The sequence below is a fragment of the Daphnia pulex genome, chromosome 8, assembly GCF_021134715.1.
Source record: "Daphnia pulex isolate KAP4 chromosome 8, ASM2113471v1".
NCBI classification, from domain to species: domain Eukaryota; kingdom Metazoa; phylum Arthropoda; class Branchiopoda; order Diplostraca; family Daphniidae; genus Daphnia; species Daphnia pulex.
In genome coordinates this window covers 8428988-8449915 of record NC_060024.1, presented here as the reverse complement: position 1 = coordinate 8449915, position 20928 = coordinate 8428988, and the positions used below count along the sequence as shown (strand labels likewise).

General features: G+C 35.6%; 3 protein-coding genes across 3 annotated transcripts; all 3 read left to right on the top strand.

Annotated features, from left to right (window-relative positions):
- The first annotated feature begins 862 nt into the window (after positions 1 to 862).
- On the top strand, positions 863 to 5274 carry LOC124199745 (adhesive plaque matrix protein-like). Its single transcript, XM_046595680.1, has 4 exons — positions 863 to 931; positions 1152 to 1231; positions 1905 to 1936; positions 2092 to 5274. The coding sequence occupies exons 2-4, from the start codon at positions 1189 to 1191 to the stop codon at positions 4852 to 4854; spliced, it is 2838 nt and encodes a 945-aa protein (XP_046451636.1). The 5' UTR covers positions 863 to 931; positions 1152 to 1188; the 3' UTR covers positions 4855 to 5274.
- A 2095-nt stretch (positions 5275 to 7369) lies between these two features.
- LOC124199749 (adhesive plaque matrix protein-like) lies at positions 7370 to 11781 on the top strand. Its single transcript, XM_046595683.1, has 4 exons — positions 7370 to 7438; positions 7659 to 7738; positions 8412 to 8443; positions 8599 to 11781. The coding sequence occupies exons 2-4, from the start codon at positions 7696 to 7698 to the stop codon at positions 11359 to 11361; spliced, it is 2838 nt and encodes a 945-aa protein (XP_046451639.1). The 5' UTR covers positions 7370 to 7438; positions 7659 to 7695; the 3' UTR covers positions 11362 to 11781.
- Positions 11782 to 13876: 2095 nt separating this feature from the next.
- LOC124199725 (adhesive plaque matrix protein-like) lies at positions 13877 to 18175 on the top strand. Its single transcript, XM_046595649.1, has 4 exons — positions 13877 to 13945; positions 14166 to 14245; positions 14919 to 14950; positions 15106 to 18175. Exons 2-4 carry the CDS (start codon positions 14203 to 14205, stop codon positions 17866 to 17868), a joined length of 2838 nt encoding a protein of 945 aa, XP_046451605.1. The 5' UTR covers positions 13877 to 13945; positions 14166 to 14202; the 3' UTR covers positions 17869 to 18175.
- Positions 18176 to 20928: the final 2753 nt, after the last annotated feature.

The window sequence follows — 20928 nt, the reverse complement described above, 5'->3', positions numbered from 1 at the left end:
CGACATTGGTAATTTTTACATGACATAAAAACACATAGAATTAATTTTGTGCATGAAATAAGTCTTTATCTTCGATTAATAATTGATAATAGAAGACAACATAATCATGAGGCGCATTTTATGAAATATTGCGCCAGTTAGATAATAAGAAGAACCTTAGATAGCTAATTTATCCAGATTTTTATAATCTTCAATTGAGTTGAACACCAAAATAATTTTTCAAAAGTTTTCATTAAAATAATTATTTGGGCGTTGTCAACTATGGAAAGGCTAGCTTTTCCAATTCAACTCTCTGCCTGCCATCAAGGAAAAACATTGAAACCACGAATCTTTTCGTCAACTTTCTCTCGTCAAATAAAAAATTTCCTTCTTGGGTAAAAGAGAATAAATATATTTTACATAAAAACACCCTCTTTTTATGACCTCTAACAATAATTCTATACCGAACAGGCTAAACAGGTTTCTGCGTATTAACAATTGAAGTGCACATTTACTCTTCAAGCTACAAAATAGATATAGAAATTCTTTCGTAAATTCCTTAAAATGATTTATGGTCATTTAATTGGGAAGGCGTAAAATAATTAAAGTCACTAAATATAATTTAAACACAGCGTAGTTTAGGCCCAAAAAGAAAGAATGATACACTGAGGACAAAAAAGTTAGTTGATACTAAATTATACTTTACGAAGTGGATGTCATTGTACTTAACAAGTAACTTTTTCAGGTGGACCTTGCGGCAGTCATCGATTCATGTGAATTTGTTGGAGTCCAGCCCTTTGGTTTTTGTATTGCGTAATGTTCGCAACTAAAACGAAAACTTTCATTTCACGTGGTATAAGAGTCACTCAAATTGTTGATAGGAAATCATATCACTTCCACACCTTCAAAGCAGTACAGTGTAATAAGAGTAGTTCAAAACAGAGAATTAAAGGTAATTTTATATTTTTTAGAAAAAAACAACTCTTTGTTTTCCAGCTATTATTTTAAAGTATTGGTTTATCCACATCGGTATCGAATAGTATTTGCTTCCTCAAAGTTCCAGGAATTAATGTGATTTTAGATAGATATTTTTCAGTTTGCCTAGTTTCTATTTTTCAAGTCAATGTACAGATTATTTTACCGTAAAACATTCATTGTTTAATTATTTTTAGATTTATATAATCATCTATCTTCGACTAATCTGTAAAAATGTTCGCGGCCAGACCTTTGGTTTTCACCATCTTGGTTTTAGGTAAGAACCCTTTTTAAAGTACGAAATAAGTGATTATAATTTTAAGTAAATAAATTATTAAAGAATATTTGCTAATTTAAATGCTGATGAGTAAACAAAAATAGCAAATATTTTTCAATCAATTTCCATTATTTGAAATTTAAAATGATAAAATTCGTGTTAAAAATTATCTTTTGATTGATTGATTTCAAGACCAATTATGTTATTATTCAACTAAATAAAAATAATTCTGAACAATTATAGGGCTCTTTGGGATCTGTTTTCTTTTGCCGTTTTATCTGGCAACGCAACATGGCTGTGCACTTTTGTAGCGCGAGAACGGGGAGAAGAGGGAGAATGGGGCGAATGGGAGGGAGGAGGGCGTACGAAAAAAAGGGGACCAACGTTTCCTCATCTCCCCCATTCGTCCCATTCTCCTTCTTCTCCTCGTTCTCGCGCTACAAAAGTGCACAGCCATGCTGTGTTGCCAGATAAACGGCAAAAGAAAACAGATCCCAAAGAGCCCTATAATGGTTTACCAATCTGAAGTAATGATTTATTTTCAAACGGAACACAAATGAGATTGAGTTCATAAATACATTGATTAAGTTTATCTACCATTTTACTTTTTATTGAAGTATTTTATATTGAGTCAAGAAACAATTTTTACATTTATACATATTTAAAATTTCAGGAATACTTGACATCACAGACGCCATTTCACACGTAAGTTTTATATTTCAGGTCCTACTTATTTAGAAATCAATGAACAAAAATAAATAATTAGTAGTAACAAAAATAATTTGCATTTTAAACCGAATAAAAATATTTAAGTTTATTAATATGTATTAATTCGCGTCTAAATTTGTTACCAAATGTAGAAAAGAGGAAAAGGTCGTCGGATTATACCTTCGGTTCAAGCCTATCAGAATCAAAATTTGCCAACTCAACAACTACCACAACTACACGTTCCACACAACAATTATCACACTCCCTCGAACGTTTATTCAACAGCTTCGGCACAAAGACAATTGCCTGTTCGCCCAGCTGCCCCGAGACCTGGAATAGTAGTATTTGGTGTTGGGCCAAATTCCCTTCAAATACCTAACCATTACTCCAATTTCCCTGAAACGTCCTTCCAGAGTGGAAAATCAATTCCTCCATCAATGCAAAACACAAAGGCAGCGAATCCCGCATTAAAGACAAATCCGACCATATCCGTAAACCCTAAATCGACAGTAACGTATCAACAAAATATCGATCCTGCAAAATCACCCTATCCTGTCCAGCAAGCTCAACTTACGAAACCCCACCAATATGGAAAAAAGCTTCCCACGGATAATCAACACCACAAAAGTCAATCTCAGTCTGCAGTTTCTAATGTCTCTGTTGTCAAGTTGCCAGAAACCGTTCCAGTCTACATTTCCCCTTTAAAATCAACGATTTATGCATCTGCGTACGTATCTGATTCTGCGAGCTATCCAGAACATAATTCATATTCAAAAGGAGAAACGTTAAAATACCAGACGACCCAACCATCCATTTCAAAACCTACTGTTTCTTCTACCTATAAGGAAACAAAAGCCTACCCATCAACCGAAATTTATTTGAAGACACCCACAAAATCAGAGATTACAACACCATCCTCCGCAGCTGAAGTAAGTGAATCTTATGCACAGAAAGAACATTCTTATACTGAAAAGAAAGAATATAATGTGGACAAAATCAAGTTAAAGTATTCAGGTTATTCTGAAACCCCATCATCGAAATATGTGAAATCTTCGCCCGCTACCGAAAACAAGAAGAAAGAAGATATCCCCAAATCTCTTTATTCCACACCACAATACAAAACCGTGAGTGATAAACCTTCAACGAGTAAACCACATGATGTTTCAAATGTAGAGAAAGAAAAATCGAAAACAATAGTTTATCCTATTCCTCAGTCCTACAAGAAAGCCGAGTCTCTGTCAGATTACGAAGAAAAGAAGAAACTTGATGCCCCATCTTACGTTTCAAGTAGTTCTCATGGCACACAGGAACAAAAACCTTCAAAAGAATCTTATGACAAAAAGCTATCACAAGTGTCGCATGTGGACGAAAGTGAACCAAAGGTTTCAGTTCCTTCTGCCTCCCTCTCCCACAAGGAAGTTGATTCTTCTCCGGACACTGAAAATAAGAAGAAATTTAATTCCCCGAGTCTTCCTTCTTTTAGCTCGGAAGAAAAACCCTCAAGTGAACCTTACAAAAAGAATAAAGAATCTAACACCAGTGAAAGCAAAAATCCAGGTTATTCTGCCCCAGGATTCTACAGAGAAATCGAGTCTCTATTACCACATACCGAAGATACTAAAAAACAAAATGTTCCAAATTACGTTCCTACTTCAAAACCTTACCAACCAAAGTCTGCGTCTATTTCTCCAGTGACCAAATCGCCATATTCCACACAAGAATTAAAGTCTTATCCTCAAACCGAGTCACCATCAGTTCTTTTGACTAAGGCCACGGCGCCGTTGAAATACTCAACTGAGTCTACAACTAAAACCACAACTAAAACATATAAAATTCCTCCCCAAGAGAGAACATCATCCTATTACAGTACTACATCTAGGTATGAGGAATCCACCACCCATTCCTCATTGGCGACATCTACACATTTAACACAAAGGGGATACACCAGCCCTACTTCTTATGAGCAGAGTCCAATTTCAACTACTCAAGGACAAAGCGACAGTAATCAATATCCTGCTAAGGCTTACAACATGAAACCAACTTCAGTGCTTGTTCCTGGTGAAACACCTTATGTTAGTTATGCCAATACTGGTCCAAGTTCTGTGGATAAGTCAAACGATCGAGTTTATGTCATTTCCGACCCAGTGGAACATGAGAATTCCTATCAGAAGCAAGGAAATTCTCCTAGTTATCAATCTGGTACCAGTACAGACCAGTATCTATCAGTTGATGTTAGGCCGTCTTCAGCCAACCCAGTTTTGACTGAGTATTCGTCTATTGAAAAAAGCTCAAGTTCCACAAATTATCCAACAATCAGCACGGGAAATAAGTCAAATTATAAAACCCAACCCATTGAATCACCTGCTGATTATCTTTCCACTTACAACTCTAAACTAAACGAAAAAGCTGACTCATCCAAATCTTTTGCAGCTATCGCAGAGAACTATAAAACTGGCGACCACGATGGATCTGAAAGTGAGGGAGATTACTCTGCGATTCCGGGAGAGCCTGGAACCGATTATCCCATCTTTTCTGAACTTCCAAACAATCAATTTAATTGTTCAGAGCAACGTCTGCCAGGCTATTATGCCGATGTAACTGCCCGTTGTCAAGTTTTCCATATTTGTTTAGGGGATCGTCAATGGAGCTTCCTCTGTCCAAACGGAACTATTTTTAGTCAGGAACATTTCGTCTGTGTTTGGTGGTATGAATTCGATTGCTCCAAAGCAACAGGTCTCTACGATTTAAACGAGAAACTTTTTGTGATCTCCTCTGGCGAACAACAAAACGACGAGGATAAATATGAAAACAAACAATATCCGAACTCTGCAGTCAGCAAAACTTTAACAAAATCTGATGAAGATTACCGGTCAACTAATACTAAAGAAGAGCGTGATTTTGAGGCATACAACTGAATCACTATCACAGAAATAATACGGTAAAAAAGACAGATATATTACAAAATAAAGGTGTTTCTTGTGTTCCTTATGTTAACCAAAAGTGATTTACTTACTTAATTTTCTCTACATATTTGTGTGTACTATTTTTATGCAAAAAATGATGTTGATGCGCAGCTGATCTATTTAAAATCTACAATATTTTAATGTGACTTGGTTACAACGCCAATCTGGCTTTCGCCAGGCGAATATTCAGAAATATTTTAAATTAAAAGTTCTAAATAGCATCAGCAGCCACACAAAAGTTTATTTTTAAAGGAAAACTGTCTCATTTTGTATATGTTATGCAATTTTTCATCTCAAAATGTATACTTATAAATTTCACTGCATCGATGTACATTGTTTCAGATTTTAAATACAAATATTTTACACTACATATTTACTATATGCACCAGTTGTGTTTATCTTGCTTTTTCAATATTTTCCAGGAAAATATTATTCTAGGCATTTGAACAGATGCCTTAAAGTTACACGATTTACTAATTATAGGCATCAAATAATAGTAGAAGTGGAAGAGTTATAAGAGAAAGCAATTTTAAAACTCATCCCATCTTTCTAGTTTTGACCGTTTCTAACTTAAAGGCCATCACAGTAGGGGTTACATTGTACCGCGATTAATTTTCAAACTTCACTTGTTTAACAAGCGATTCTAAACTGTGATTTATTTGAAGATGAAAACTTTATCTTTCTCTCCGACGAAATTCCATTTTTGGGAGCGCCGAGAAAATTGCCTAATTCCATAAGGTTCTCTCACGCGTTCTAAAACTTTATAGGTAAGTACTGTAAGTGTTTGCGTGTAGATATATCCTTTCTTGGAGAGGCTAAACAAGTATTTCTAAACCTTCCCAAATTTTATAGAAATAAATTCAACTAGAGAAGCACTCTGCTGTTGTTTTCCCCGTTTGCATTGTTTTAATTCAGAATCAAAACTAAACTCGATTTTTTACCAAAATACATCAGCAAAATGGGTGTTTGATAGTTTTCAATGTAAATATTACAAAGTTCAATGCGGAAACTATAAAACCCAAACAAATTTTGGAGAATGAAAAACAGTTTAGTTTGAAAATTGCGTCATTGCTTTTGCAGTTTTTCACAGGGTTATTAAACAATCACATTCAATAAGGTAAAACAATCAGAACCAAACTCCCTCACATATACCATTTTCTTGTCAATAAGACATGAACGAGTTACATTCTCCAACAAGAAGGGAGTTACGCTACCACTACCAAAACCGCAAAGCTCTCATTCAGCTATAAATTTATTTGAATCAGTAAGAGACTATTAAAATCGATCTTTGGAGAACGCCTATGTGGTTTAATGAATTTACTACGGATCCACGACAATAAAAGCCGACAGATTCGAGAAGGGCCAAACCTATGGAGCCAATTGTGATAACTTTTGGAATAATCTAAATTGGAGAATCTAGCAGATTTCTCCAAGTAGGGAACGGCATTTATATATATTGTAAAATATCACAACTAAGATGAAGAGGACAATGAAAATGTTAATTTGAAGAAGACGGCGAGAAACTAGACAAAAACTAACTCAACAAAGAAAACAGAAACCAAGAAAAAAATTAAATTTCGAGGATGAATTATGCATCAGTGCCTGCGACATTGGTAATTTTTACATGACATAAAAACACATAGAATTAATTTTGTGCATGAAATAAGTCTTTATCTTCGATTAATAATTGATAATAGAAGACAACATAATCATGAGGCGCATTTTATGAAATATTGCGCCAGTTAGATAATAAGAAGAACCTTAAATAGCTAATTTATCCAGATTTTTATAATCTTCAATTGAGTTGAACACCAAAATAATTTTTCAAAAGTTTTCATTAAAATAATTATTTGGGCGTTGTCAACTATGGAAAGGCTAGCTTTTCCAATTCAACTCTCTGCCTGCCATCAAGGAAAAACATTGAAACCACGAATCTTTTCGTCAACTTTCTCTCGTCAAATAAAAAATTTCCTTCTTGGGTAAAAGAGAATAAATATATTTTACATAAAAACACCCTCTTTTTATGACCTCTAACAATAATTCTATACCGAACAGGCTAAACAGGTTTCTGCGTATTAACAATTGAAGTGCACATTTACTCTTCAAGCTACAAAATAGATATAGAAATTCTTTCGTAAATTCCTTAAAATGATTTATGGTCATTTAATTGGGAAGGCGTAAAATAATTAAAGTCACTAAATATAATTTAAACACAGCGTAGTTTAGGCCCAAAAAGAAAGAATGATACACTGAGGACAAAAAAGTTAGTTGATACTAAATTATACTTTACGAAGTGGATGTCATTGTACTTAACAAGTAACTTTTTCAGGTGGACCTTGCGGCAGTCATCGATTCACGTGAATTTGTTGGAGTCCAGCCCTTTGGTTTTTGTATTGCGTAATGTTCGCAACTAAAACGAAAACTTTCATTTCACGTGGTATAAGAGTCACTCAAATTGTTGATAGGAAATCATATCACTTCCACACCTTCAAAGCAGTACAGTGTAATAAGAGTAGTTCAAAACAGAGAATTAAAGGTAATTTTATATTTTTTAGAAAAAAACAACTCTTTGTTTTCCAGCTATTATTTTAAAGTATTGGTTTATCCACATCGGTATCGAATAGTATTTGCTTCCTCAAAGTTCCAGGAATTAATGTGATTTTAGATAGATATTTTTCAGTTTGCCTAGTTTCTATTTTTCAAGTCAATGTACAGATTATTTTACCGTAAAACATTCATTGTTTAATTATTTTTAGATTTATATAATCATCTATCTTCGACTAATCTGTAAAAATGTTCGCGGCCAGACCTTTGGTTTTCACCATCTTGGTTTTAGGTAAGAACCCTTTTTAAAGTACGAAATAAGTGATTATAATTTTAAGTAAATAAATTATTAAAGAATATTTGCTAATTTAAATGCTGATGAGTAAACAAAAATAGCAAATATTTTTCAATCAATTTCCATTATTTGAAATTTAAAATGATAAAATTCGTGTTAAAAATTATCTTTTGATTGATTGATTTCAAGACCAATTATGTTATTATTCAACTAAATAAAAATAATTCTGAACAATTATAGGGCTCTTTGGGATCTGTTTTCTTTTGCCGTTTTATCTGGCAACGCAACATGGCTGTGCACTTTTGTAGCGCGAGAACGGGGAGAAGAGGGAGAATGGGGCGAATGGGAGGGAGGAGGGCGTACGAAAAAAAGGGGACCAACGTTTCCTCATCTCCCCCATTCGTCCCATTCTCCTTCTTCTCCTCGTTCTCGCGCTACAAAAGTGCACAGCCATGCTGTGTTGCCAGATAAACGGCAAAAGAAAACAGATCCCAAAGAGCCCTATAATGGTTTACCAATCTGAAGTAATGATTTATTTTCAAACGGAACACAAATGAGATTGAGTTCATAAATACATTGATTAAGTTTATCTACCATTTTACTTTTTATTGAAGTATTTTATATTGAGTCAAGAAACAATTTTTACATTTATACATATTTAAAATTTCAGGAATACTTGACATCACAGACGCCATTTCACACGTAAGTTTTATATTTCAGGTCCTACTTATTTAGAAATCAATGAACAAAAATAAATAATTAGTAGTAACAAAAATAATTTGCATTTTAAACCGAATAAAAATATTTAAGTTTATTAATATGTATTAATTCGCGTCTAAATTTGTTACCAAATGTAGAAAAGAGGAAAAGGTCGTCGGATTATACCTTCGGTTCAAGCCTATCAGAATCAAAATTTGCCAACTCAACAACTACCACAACTACACGTTCCACACAACAATTATCACACTCCCTCGAACGTTTATTCAACAGCTTCGGCACAAAGACAATTGCCTGTTCGCCCAGCTGCCCCGAGACCTGGAATAGTAGTATTTGGTGTTGGGCCAAATTCCCTTCAAATACCTAACCATTACTCCAATTTCCCTGAAACGTCCTTCCAGAGTGGAAAATCAATTCCTCCATCAATGCAAAACACAAAGGCAGCGAATCCCGCATTAAAGACAAATCCGACCATATCCGTAAACCCTAAATCGACAGTAACGTATCAACAAAATATCGATCCTGCAAAATCACCCTATCCTGTCCAGCAAGCTCAACTTACGAAACCCCACCAATATGGAAAAAAGCTTCCCACGGATAATCAACACCACAAAAGTCAATCTCAGTCTGCAGTTTCTAATGTCTCTGTTGTCAAGTTGCCAGAAACCGTTCCAGTCTACATTTCCCCTTTAAAATCAACGATTTATGCATCTGCGTACGTATCTGATTCTGCGAGCTATCCAGAACATAATTCATATTCAAAAGGAGAAACGTTAAAATACCAGACGACCCAACCATCCATTTCAAAACCTACTGTTTCTTCTACCTATAAGGAAACAAAAGCCTACCCATCAACCGAAATTTATTTGAAGACACCCACAAAATCAGAGATTACAACACCATCCTCCGCAGCTGAAGTAAGTGAATCTTATGCACAGAAAGAACATTCTTATACTGAAAAGAAAGAATATAATGTGGACAAAATCAAGTTAAAGTATTCAGGTTATTCTGAAACCCCATCATCGAAATATGTGAAATCTTCGCCCGCTACCGAAAACAAGAAGAAAGAAGATATCCCCAAATCTCTTTATTCCACACCACAATACAAAACCGTGAGTGATAAACCTTCAACGAGTAAACCACATGATGTTTCAAATGTAGAGAAAGAAAAATCGAAAACAATAGTTTATCCTATTCCTCAGTCCTACAAGAAAGCCGAGTCTCTGTCAGATTACGAAGAAAAGAAGAAACTTGATGCCCCATCTTACGTTTCAAGTAGTTCTCATGGCACACAGGAACAAAAACCTTCAAAAGAATCTTATGACAAAAAGCTATCACAAGTGTCGCATGTGGACGAAAGTGAACCAAAGGTTTCAGTTCCTTCTGCCTCCCTCTCCCACAAGGAAGTTGATTCTTCTCCGGACACTGAAAATAAGAAGAAATTTAATTCCCCGAGTCTTCCTTCTTTTAGCTCGGAAGAAAAACCCTCAAGTGAACCTTACAAAAAGAATAAAGAATCTAACACCAGTGAAAGCAAAAATCCAGGTTATTCTGCCCCAGGATTCTACAGAGAAATCGAGTCTCTATTACCACATACCGAAGATACTAAAAAACAAAATGTTCCAAATTACGTTCCTACTTCAAAACCTTACCAACCAAAGTCTGCGTCTATTTCTCCAGTGACCAAATCGCCATATTCCACACAAGAATTAAAGTCTTATCCTCAAACCGAGTCACCATCAGTTCTTTTGACTAAGGCCACGGCGCCGTTGAAATACTCAACTGAGTCTACAACTAAAACCACAACTAAAACATATAAAATTCCTCCCCAAGAGAGAACATCATCCTATTACAGTACTACATCTAGGTATGAGGAATCCACCACCCATTCCTCATTGGCGACATCTACACATTTAACACAAAGGGGATACACCAGCCCTACTTCTTATGAGCAGAGTCCAATTTCAACTACTCAAGGACAAAGCGACAGTAATCAATATCCTGCTAAGGCTTACAACATGAAACCAACTTCAGTGCTTGTTCCTGGTGAAACACCTTATGTTAGTTATGCCAATACTGGTCCAAGTTCTGTGGATAAGTCAAACGATCGAGTTTATGTCATTTCCGACCCAGTGGAACATGAGAATTCCTATCAGAAGCAAGGAAATTCTCCTAGTTATCAATCTGGTACCAGTACAGACCAGTATCTATCAGTTGATGTTAGGCCGTCTTCAGCCAACCCAGTTTTGACTGAGTATTCGTCTATTGAAAAAAGCTCAAGTTCCACAAATTATCCAACAATCAGCACGGGAAATAAGTCAAATTATAAAACCCAACCCATTGAATCACCTGCTGATTATCTTTCCACTTACAACTCTAAACTAAACGAAAAAGCTGACTCATCCAAATCTTTTGCAGCTATCGCAGAGAACTATAAAACTGGCGACCACGATGGATCTGAAAGTGAGGGAGATTACTCTGCGATTCCGGGAGAGCCTGGAACCGATTATCCCATCTTTTCTGAACTTCCAAACAATCAATTTAATTGTTCAGAGCAACGTCTGCCAGGCTATTATGCCGATGTAACTGCCCGTTGTCAAGTTTTCCATATTTGTTTAGGGGATCGTCAATGGAGCTTCCTCTGTCCAAACGGAACTATTTTTAGTCAGGAACATTTCGTCTGTGTTTGGTGGTATGAATTCGATTGCTCCAAAGCAACAGGTCTCTACGATTTAAACGAGAAACTTTTTGTGATCTCCTCTGGCGAACAACAAAACGACGAGGATAAATATGAAAACAAACAATATCCGAACTCTGCAGTCAGCAAAACTTTAACAAAATCTGATGAAGATTACCGGTCAACTAATACTAAAGAAGAGCGTGATTTTGAGGCATACAACTGAATCACTATCACAGAAATAATACGGTAAAAAAGACAGATATATTACAAAATAAAGGTGTTTCTTGTGTTCCTTATGTTAACCAAAAGTGATTTACTTACTTAATTTTCTCTACATATTTGTGTGTACTATTTTTATGCAAAAAATGATGTTGATGCGCAGCTGATCTATTTAAAATCTACAATATTTTAATGTGACTTGGTTACAACGCCAATCTGGCTTTCGCCAGGCGAATATTCAGAAATATTTTAAATTAAAAGTTCTAAATAGCATCAGCAGCCACACAAAAGTTTATTTTTAAAGGAAAACTGTCTCATTTTGTATATGTTATGCAATTTTTCATCTCAAAATGTATACTTATAAATTTCACTGCATCGATGTACATTGTTTCAGATTTTAAATACAAATATTTTACACTACATATTTACTATATGCACCAGTTGTGTTTATCTTGCTTTTTCAATATTTTCCAGGAAAATATTATTCTAGGCATTTGAACAGATGCCTTAAAGTTACACGATTTACTAATTATAGGCATCAAATAATAGTAGAAGTGGAAGAGTTATAAGAGAAAGCAATTTTAAAACTCATCCCATCTTTCTAGTTTTGACCGTTTCTAACTTAAAGGCCATCACAGTAGGGGTTACATTGTACCGCGATTAATTTTCAAACTTCACTTGTTTAACAAGCGATTCTAAACTGTGATTTATTTGAAGATGAAAACTTTATCTTTCTCTCCGACGAAATTCCATTTTTGGGAGCGCCGAGAAAATTGCCTAATTCCATAAGGTTCTCTCACGCGTTCTAAAACTTTATAGGTAAGTACTGTAAGTGTTTGCGTGTAGATATATCCTTTCTTGGAGAGGCTAAACAAGTATTTCTAAACCTTCCCAAATTTTATAGAAATAAATTCAACTAGAGAAGCACTCTGCTGTTGTTTTCCCCGTTTGCATTGTTTTAATTCAGAATCAAAACTAAACTCGATTTTTTACCAAAATACATCAGCAAAATGGGTGTTTGATAGTTTTCAATGTAAATATTACAAAGTTCAATGCGGAAACTATAAAACCCAAACAAATTTTGGAGAATGAAAAACAGTTTAGTTTGAAAATTGCGTCATTGCTTTTGCAGTTTTTCACAGGGTTATTAAACAATCACATTCAATAAGGTAAAACAATCAGAACCAAACTCCCTCACATATACCATTTTCTTGTCAATAAGACATGAACGAGTTACATTCTCCAACAAGAAGGGAGTTACGCTACCACTACCAAAACCGCAAAGCTCTCATTCAGCTATAAATTTATTTGAATCAGTAAGAGACTATTAAAATCGATCTTTGGAGAACGCCTATGTGGTTTAATGAATTTACTACGGATCCACGACAATAAAAGCCGACAGATTCGAGAAGGGCCAAACCTATGGAGCCAATTGTGATAACTTTTGGAATAATCTAAATTGGAGAATCTAGCAGATTTCTCCAAGTAGGGAACGGCATTTATATATATTGTAAAATATCACAACTAAGATGAAGAGGACAATGAAAATGTTAATTTGAAGAAGACGGCGAGAAACTAGACAAAAACTAACTCAACAAAGAAAACAGAAACCAAGAAAAAAATTAAATTTCGAGGATGAATTATGCATCAGTGCCTGCGACATTGGTAATTTTTACATGACATAAAAACACATAGAATTAATTTTGTGCATGAAATAAGTCTTTATCTTCGATTAATAATTGATAATAGAAGACAACATAATCATGAGGCGCATTTTATGAAATATTGCGCCAGTTAGATAATAAGAAGAACCTTAAATAGCTAATTTATCCAGATTTTTATAATCTTCAATTGAGTTGAACACCAAAATAATTTTTCAAAAGTTTTCATTAAAATAATTATTTGGGCGTTGTCAACTATGGAAAGGCTAGCTTTTCCAATTCAACTCTCTGCCTGCCATCAAGGAAAAACATTGAAACCACGAATCTTTTCGTCAACTTTCTCTCGTCAAATAAAAAATTTCCTTCTTGGGTAAAAGAGAATAAATATATTTTACATAAAAACACCCTCTTTTTATGACCTCTAACAATAATTCTATACCGAACAGGCTAAACAGGTTTCTGCGTATTAACAATTGAAGTGCACATTTACTCTTCAAGCTACAAAATAGATATAGAAATTCTTTCGTAAATTCCTTAAAATGATTTATGGTCATTTAATTGGGAAGGCGTAAAATAATTAAAGTCACTAAATATAATTTAAACACAGCGTAGTTTAGGCCCAAAAAGAAAGAATGATACACTGAGGACAAAAAAGTTAGTTGATACTAAATTATACTTTACGAAGTGGATGTCATTGTACTTAACAAGTAACTTTTTCAGGTGGACCTTGCGGCAGTCATCGATTCACGTGAATTTGTTGGAGTCCAGCCCTTTGGTTTTTGTATTGCGTAATGTTCGCAACTAAAACGAAAACTTTCATTTCACGTGGTATAAGAGTCACTCAAATTGTTGATAGGAAATCATATCACTTCCACACCTTCAAAGCAGTACAGTGTAATAAGAGTAGTTCAAAACAGAGAATTAAAGGTAATTTTATATTTTTTAGAAAAAAACAACTCTTTGTTTTCCAGCTATTATTTTAAAGTATTGGTTTATCCACATCGGTATCGAATAGTATTTGCTTCCTCAAAGTTCCAGGAATTAATGTGATTTTAGATAGATATTTTTCAGTTTGCCTAGTTTCTATTTTTCAAGTCAATGTACAGATTATTTTACCGTAAAACATTCATTGTTTAATTATTTTTAGATTTATATAATCATCTATCTTCGACTAATCTGTAAAAATGTTCGCGGCCAGACCTTTGGTTTTCACCATCTTGGTTTTAGGTAAGAACCCTTTTTAAAGTACGAAATAAGTGATTATAATTTTAAGTAAATAAATTATTAAAGAATATTTGCTAATTTAAATGCTGATGAGTAAACAAAAATAGCAAATATTTTTCAATCAATTTCCATTATTTGAAATTTAAAATGATAAAATTCGTGTTAAAAATTATCTTTTGATTGATTGATTTCAAGACCAATTATGTTATTATTCAACTAAATAAAAATAATTCTGAACAATTATAGGGCTCTTTGGGATCTGTTTTCTTTTGCCGTTTTATCTGGCAACGCAACATGGCTGTGCACTTTTGTAGCGCGAGAACGGGGAGAAGAGGGAGAATGGGGCGAATGGGAGGGAGGAGGGCGTACGAAAAAAAGGGGACCAACGTTTCCTCATCTCCCCCATTCGTCCCATTCTCCTTCTTCTCCTCGTTCTCGCGCTACAAAAGTGCACAGCCATGCTGTGTTGCCAGATAAACGGCAAAAGAAAACAGATCCCAAAGAGCCCTATAATGGTTTACCAATCTGAAGTAATGATTTATTTTCAAACGGAACACAAATGAGATTGAGTTCATAAATACATTGATTAAGTTTATCTACCATTTTACTTTTTATTGAAGTATTTTATATTGAGTCAAGAAACAATTTTTACATTTATACATATTTAAAATTTCAGGAATACTTGACATCACAGACGCCATTTCACACGTAAGTTTTATATTTCAGGTCCTACTTATTTAGAAATCAATGAACAAAAATAAATAATTAGTAGTAACAAAAATAATTTGCATTTTAAACCGAATAAAAATATTTAAGTTTATTAATATGTATTAATTCGCGTCTAAATTTGTTACCAAATGTAGAAAAGAGGAAAAGGTCGTCGGATTATACCTTCGGTTCAAGCCTATCAGAATCAAAATTTGCCAACTCAACAACTACCACAACTACACGTTCCACACAACAATTATCACACTCCCTCGAACGTTTATTCAACAGCTTCGGCACAAAGACAATTGCCTGTTCGCCCAGCTGCCCCGAGACCTGGAATAGTAGTATTTGGTGTTGGGCCAAATTCCCTTCAAATACCTAACCATTACTCCAATTTCCCTGAAACGTCCTTCCAGAGTGGAAAATCAATTCCTCCATCAATGCAAAACACAAAGGCAGCGAATCCCGCATTAAAGACAAATCCGACCATATCCGTAAACCCTAAATCGACAGTAACGTATCAACAAAATATCGATCCTGCAAAATCACCCTATCCTGTCCAGCAAGCTCAACTTACGAAACCCCACCAATATGGAAAAAAGCTTCCCACGGATAATCAACACCACAAAAGTCAATCTCAGTCTGCAGTTTCTAATGTCTCTGTTGTCAAGTTGCCAGAAACCGTTCCAGTCTACATTTCCCCTTTAAAATCAACGATTTATGCATCTGCGTACGTATCTGATTCTGCGAGCTATCCAGAACATAATTCATATTCAAAAGGAGAAACGTTAAAATACCAGACGACCCAACCATCCATTTCAAAACCTACTGTTTCTTCTACCTATAAGGAAACAAAAGCCTACCCATCAACCGAAATTTATTTGAAGACACCCACAAAATCAGAGATTACAACACCATCCTCCGCAGCTGAAGTAAGTGAATCTTATGCACAGAAAGAACATTCTTATACTGAAAAGAAAGAATATAATGTGGACAAAATCAAGTTAAAGTATTCAGGTTATTCTGAAACCCCATCATCGAAATATGTGAAATCTTCGCCCGCTACCGAAAACAAGAAGAAAGAAGATATCCCCAAATCTCTTTATTCCACACCACAATACAAAACCGTGAGTGATAAACCTTCAACGAGTAAACCACATGATGTTTTAAATGTAGAGAAAGAAAAATCGAAAACAACAGTTTATCCTATTCCTCAGTCCTACAAGAAAGCCGAGTCTCTGTCAGATTACGAAGAAAAGAAGAAACTTGATGCCCCATCTTACGTTTCAAGTAGTTCTCATGGCACACAGGAACAAAAACCTTCAAAAGAATCTTATGACAAAAAGCTATCACAAGTGTCGCATGTGGACGAAAGTGAACCAAAGGTTTCAGTTCCTTCTGCCTCCCTCTCCCACAAGGAAGTTGATTCTTCTCCGGACACTGAAAATAAGAAGAAATTTAATTCCCCGAGTCTTCCTTCTTTTAGCTCGGAAGAAAAACCCTCAAGTGAACCTTACAAAAAGAATAAAGAATCTAACACCAGTGAAAGCAAAAATCCAGGTTATTCTGCCCCAGGATTCTACAGAGAAATCGAGTCTCTATTACCACATACCGAAGATACTAAAAAACAAAATGTTCCAAATTACGTTCCTACTTCAAAACCTTACCAACCAAAGTCTGCGTCTATTTCTCCAGTGACCAAATCGCCATATTCCACACAAGAATTAAAGTCTTATCCTCAAACCGAGTCACCATCAGTTCTTTTGACTAAGGCCACGGCGCCGTTGAAATACTCAACTGAGTCTACAACTAAAACCACAACTAAAACATATAAAATTCCTCCCCAAGAGAGAACATCATCCTATTACAGTACTACATCTAGGTATGAGGAATCCACCACCCATTCCTCATTGGCGACATCTACACATTTAACACAAAGGGGATACACCAGCCCTACTTCTTATGAGCAGAGTCCAATTTCAACTACTCAAGGACAAAGCAACAGTAATCAATATCCTGCTAAGGCTTACAACACGAAACCAACTTCAGTGCTTGTTCCTGGTGAAACACCTTATGTTAGTTATGCCAATACTGGTCCAAGTTCTGTGGATAAGTCAAACGATCGAGTTTATGTCATTTCCGACCCAGTGGAACATGAGAATTCCTATCAGAAGCAAGGAAATTCCCCTAGTTATCAATCTGGTACCAGTACAGACCAGTATCTATCAGTTGATGTTAGGCCGTCTTCAGCCAACCCAGTTTTGACTGAGTATTCGTCTATTGAAAAAAGCTCAAGTTCCACAAATTATCCAACAATCAGCACGGGAAATAAGTCAAATTATAAAACCCAACCCATTGAATCACCTGCTGATTATCTTTCCACTTACAACTCTAAACTAAACGAAAAAGCTGACTCATCCAAATCTTTTGCAGCTATCGCAGAGAACTATAAAACTGGCGACCACGATGGATCTGAAAGTGAGGGAGATTACTCTGCGATTCCGGGAGAGCCTGGAACCGATTATCCCATCTTTTCTGAACTTCCAAACAATCAATTTAATTGTTCAGAGCAACGTCTGCCAGGCTATTATGCCGATGTATCTGCCCGTTGTCAAGTTTTCCATATTTGTTTAGGGGATCGTCAATGGAGCTTCCTCTGTCCAAACGGAACTATTTTTAGTCAGGAACATTTCGTCTGTGTTTGGTGGTATGAATTCGATTGCTCCAAAGCAACAGGTCTCTACGATTTAAACGAGAAACTTTTTGTGATCTCCTCTGGCGAACAACAAAACGACGAGGATAAATATGAAAACAAACAATATCCGAACTCTGCAGTCAGCAAAACTTTAACAAAATCTGATGAAGATTACCGGTCAACTAATACTAAAGAAGAGCGTGATTTTGAGGCATACAACTGAATCACTATCACAGAAATAATACGGTAAAAAAGACAGATATATTACAAAATAAAGGTGTTTCTTGTGTTCCTTATGTTAACCAAAAGTGATTTTACTTACTTAATTTTCTCTACATATTTGTGTGTACTATTTTTATGCAAAAAATGATGTTGATGCGCAGCTGATCTATTTAAAATCTACAATATTTTAATGTGACTTGGGAACAACGCCAATCTGGCTTTCGCCAGGCGAATATTCAGAAATATTTTAAATCAAAAGTTCTAAATAGCATCAGCAGCCACACAAAAGTTTATTTTTAAAGGAAAACTGTCTCATTTTGTATATATTATGCAATTTTTCATCTCAAAATGTATACTTATAAATTTCACTGCATCGATGTACATTGTTTCAGATTTTAAATACAAATATTTTACACTACATATTTACTATATGCACCAGTTGTGTTTATCTTGCTTTTTCAATATTTTCCAGGAAAATATTATTCTAGGCATTTGAACAGATGCCTTAAAGTTATACGATTTACTAATTATAGGCATCAAATAATAGTAGAAGTGGAAGAGTTATAAGAGAAAGCAATTTTAAAACTCATCCCATCTTTCTAGTTTTGACCGTTTCTAACTTAAAGGCCATCACAGTAGGGGTTACATTGTACCGCGATTAATTTTCAAACTTCACTTGTTTAACAAGCGATTCTAAACTGTGATTTATTTGAAGATGAAAACTTTATCTTTCTCTCCGACGAAATTCCATTTTTGGGAGCGCCGAGAAAATTGCCTAATTCCATAAGGTTCTCTCACGCGTTCTAAAACTTTATAGGTAAGTACTGTAAGTGTTTGCGTGTAAATATATCCTTTCTTGGAGAGTGTAACAGGTAGTTACAATGAGTAAATGGACGAACTCAAAGTATGGGAGAACAGCTTGTATTGACGAGACACAGGTCTAGATGTTACATACAGTAACAGTGTACATCGTATAGTCTCCCCGGAGTCTCAGGTGGGCTCCGCTTAAGTAGTGGTGGGTTGCTGACGTGGCTGTGCCTTGCGGGCACAGACTGGAGGTCAGTTTCCAGACGATCCAGATATGTGTTGATCACGTGCATCTGGCGTGCGGGTTGCCAGCTACTACCTATTAAGGAGTGTGTCGAGGCTGTCGCTAAGTGAACGGTCAAGCAACCGTTACATTCCTCCCTTATTTGAAGGAAATGAATATTTCGTGTTAGTTAAAGAATAATGTTAATTTCTTTTAATGAAAACCCTATTAACCTTTACCGAAGTTAGTATGCGAATTTGTTAATAGCGGAGAAGTCTACTCTCATTCCTCCCTTATTTGAAAAAGACGAATCCGTATTTTGAATTCTTTGAACAGACGATTTCCTTTTCGTAGGCTTCTTTACTGTTGTAGCCTCGGGGATTTTAGAAAGTTTTTTCAAGTCCAGTTTCACTTTCTGATATATCTTTTGAATGGATCGTTCGTTTAACTCCTTTGTTAATTTTGCATCTATTAGTGAGATTCGGTTTACAATAAGGTTCCTTTGGTTGAGGAGATTTCAGTGTACTGCAACATTTCGTAGTCTTCGTCAATTTGATACATCAATAATTTGGGATCGGAAAATTTTCAATTACTATGAGCGTTTACCTCAAGTTCATTTTCCGATCTGCACATGTAGACTTTAAGAAGCACGGCGTCGTGTTACTCGAAGAGTAATTCTTCAGTAAACGATTGTAATAGTGGTTCAGTTTTGCTTGTGCAATCGCGTATTTTTTTTTGTTTTTGCTAATAAATTGTCTCATACCATGGTTTTATGAGGACAAGTTTAGTTGGCAATCACTAACAATCCTCACAAGAGGCCTTCATTATTTTTTGCTCTAAGGCCGTAAAGCCTTGAGAAGAAAGAAAGGTTAAATTCTTGTACTGGAATGTAAAGTTTTGTGGACGTTGACTCTACGTAATTTAGTTGTTCACCCCATTAATTGTATCACGTTCCGTCCCGTGATAATAGGGTTAGTTGTACACATACATCAGAAGTATTATAATCCGGTGGTCTTATAGTGGGTGGTGGCATGTAACTGCTTAAATGGCTTGGTTTAGCTCGTTTCTGTCATTACTGAAGTTTGAAAAAATGTGTATCTCGATAGTTGATAATGTTGTCAGTCAAATCGTCTTAGTTCAGTGTTATTTGCCAGTGAACTTTTGTTTTGAAGATTAGGCCGATACATTTTTTTTTTGAATAGCGAACACAGTGTGTCGCATACTCTATATCCATCAAGATACATCCATTTTCAAGTAGGCGTTTTAAAACGGGGCCCCTGCTGCTAAATATTTCCAACCGTCAACAAAATGTGTGTCAATCGGTATGGATGGCAGTAGGGCTGTGCACGTTTGTTATGGCGTTTGTTCAGCATAAATTAACAGTTTGCAATATGCGTACATGCTTGGACAACAAACAGAAGTATCTCTTATGTAGTTTCACCGGGACTACTGTCTTGCTCACTGTCGACAAGTTCCTTTCTTTGCGCCATGCCGTCCATGTAGATTTCCTTGCAAAATATATCTAGTTGCTGAGTAGGGGTCCACTCAGTTCTAGTTTACTTGGTCATGTGTTTATAGAGGCATACGCAACAGAATGTTCTCATGAATCAATAACAGATTCCTCATGAATCAATAACAGATTCCTCATGGGCGCCCTGGTTTTCCTAAGGTGACGGCAGTAGCCATCGTAGCACGTCTGCTCCTCAGTTCCCCGTGTCCATGGTACTTTGCTTTTTGTAAGCTGGGAACCATGGGTCTTGTTGGTGAATTTGTAAATATCTTCTGTAGTTGGTTACGGATTAAATAACTTCGATTCCTCCTTAGGATACGATATGTCCTAAATATCCCACTTCTTCTTTTGAGAAACGATACTTATTGGCAATGCACTATTTTCCAGATTTGCCTTAGGTAGAAGCACAAAATCTTCTCTAAGGGTAAAATATGTCTTGAGTGTGCCTGGTCGGAGTTTACACGATAATGAGAGTTTCGCCACACGTTGGGTCAACACTCGAGAATTTTGTAGCTTCACTA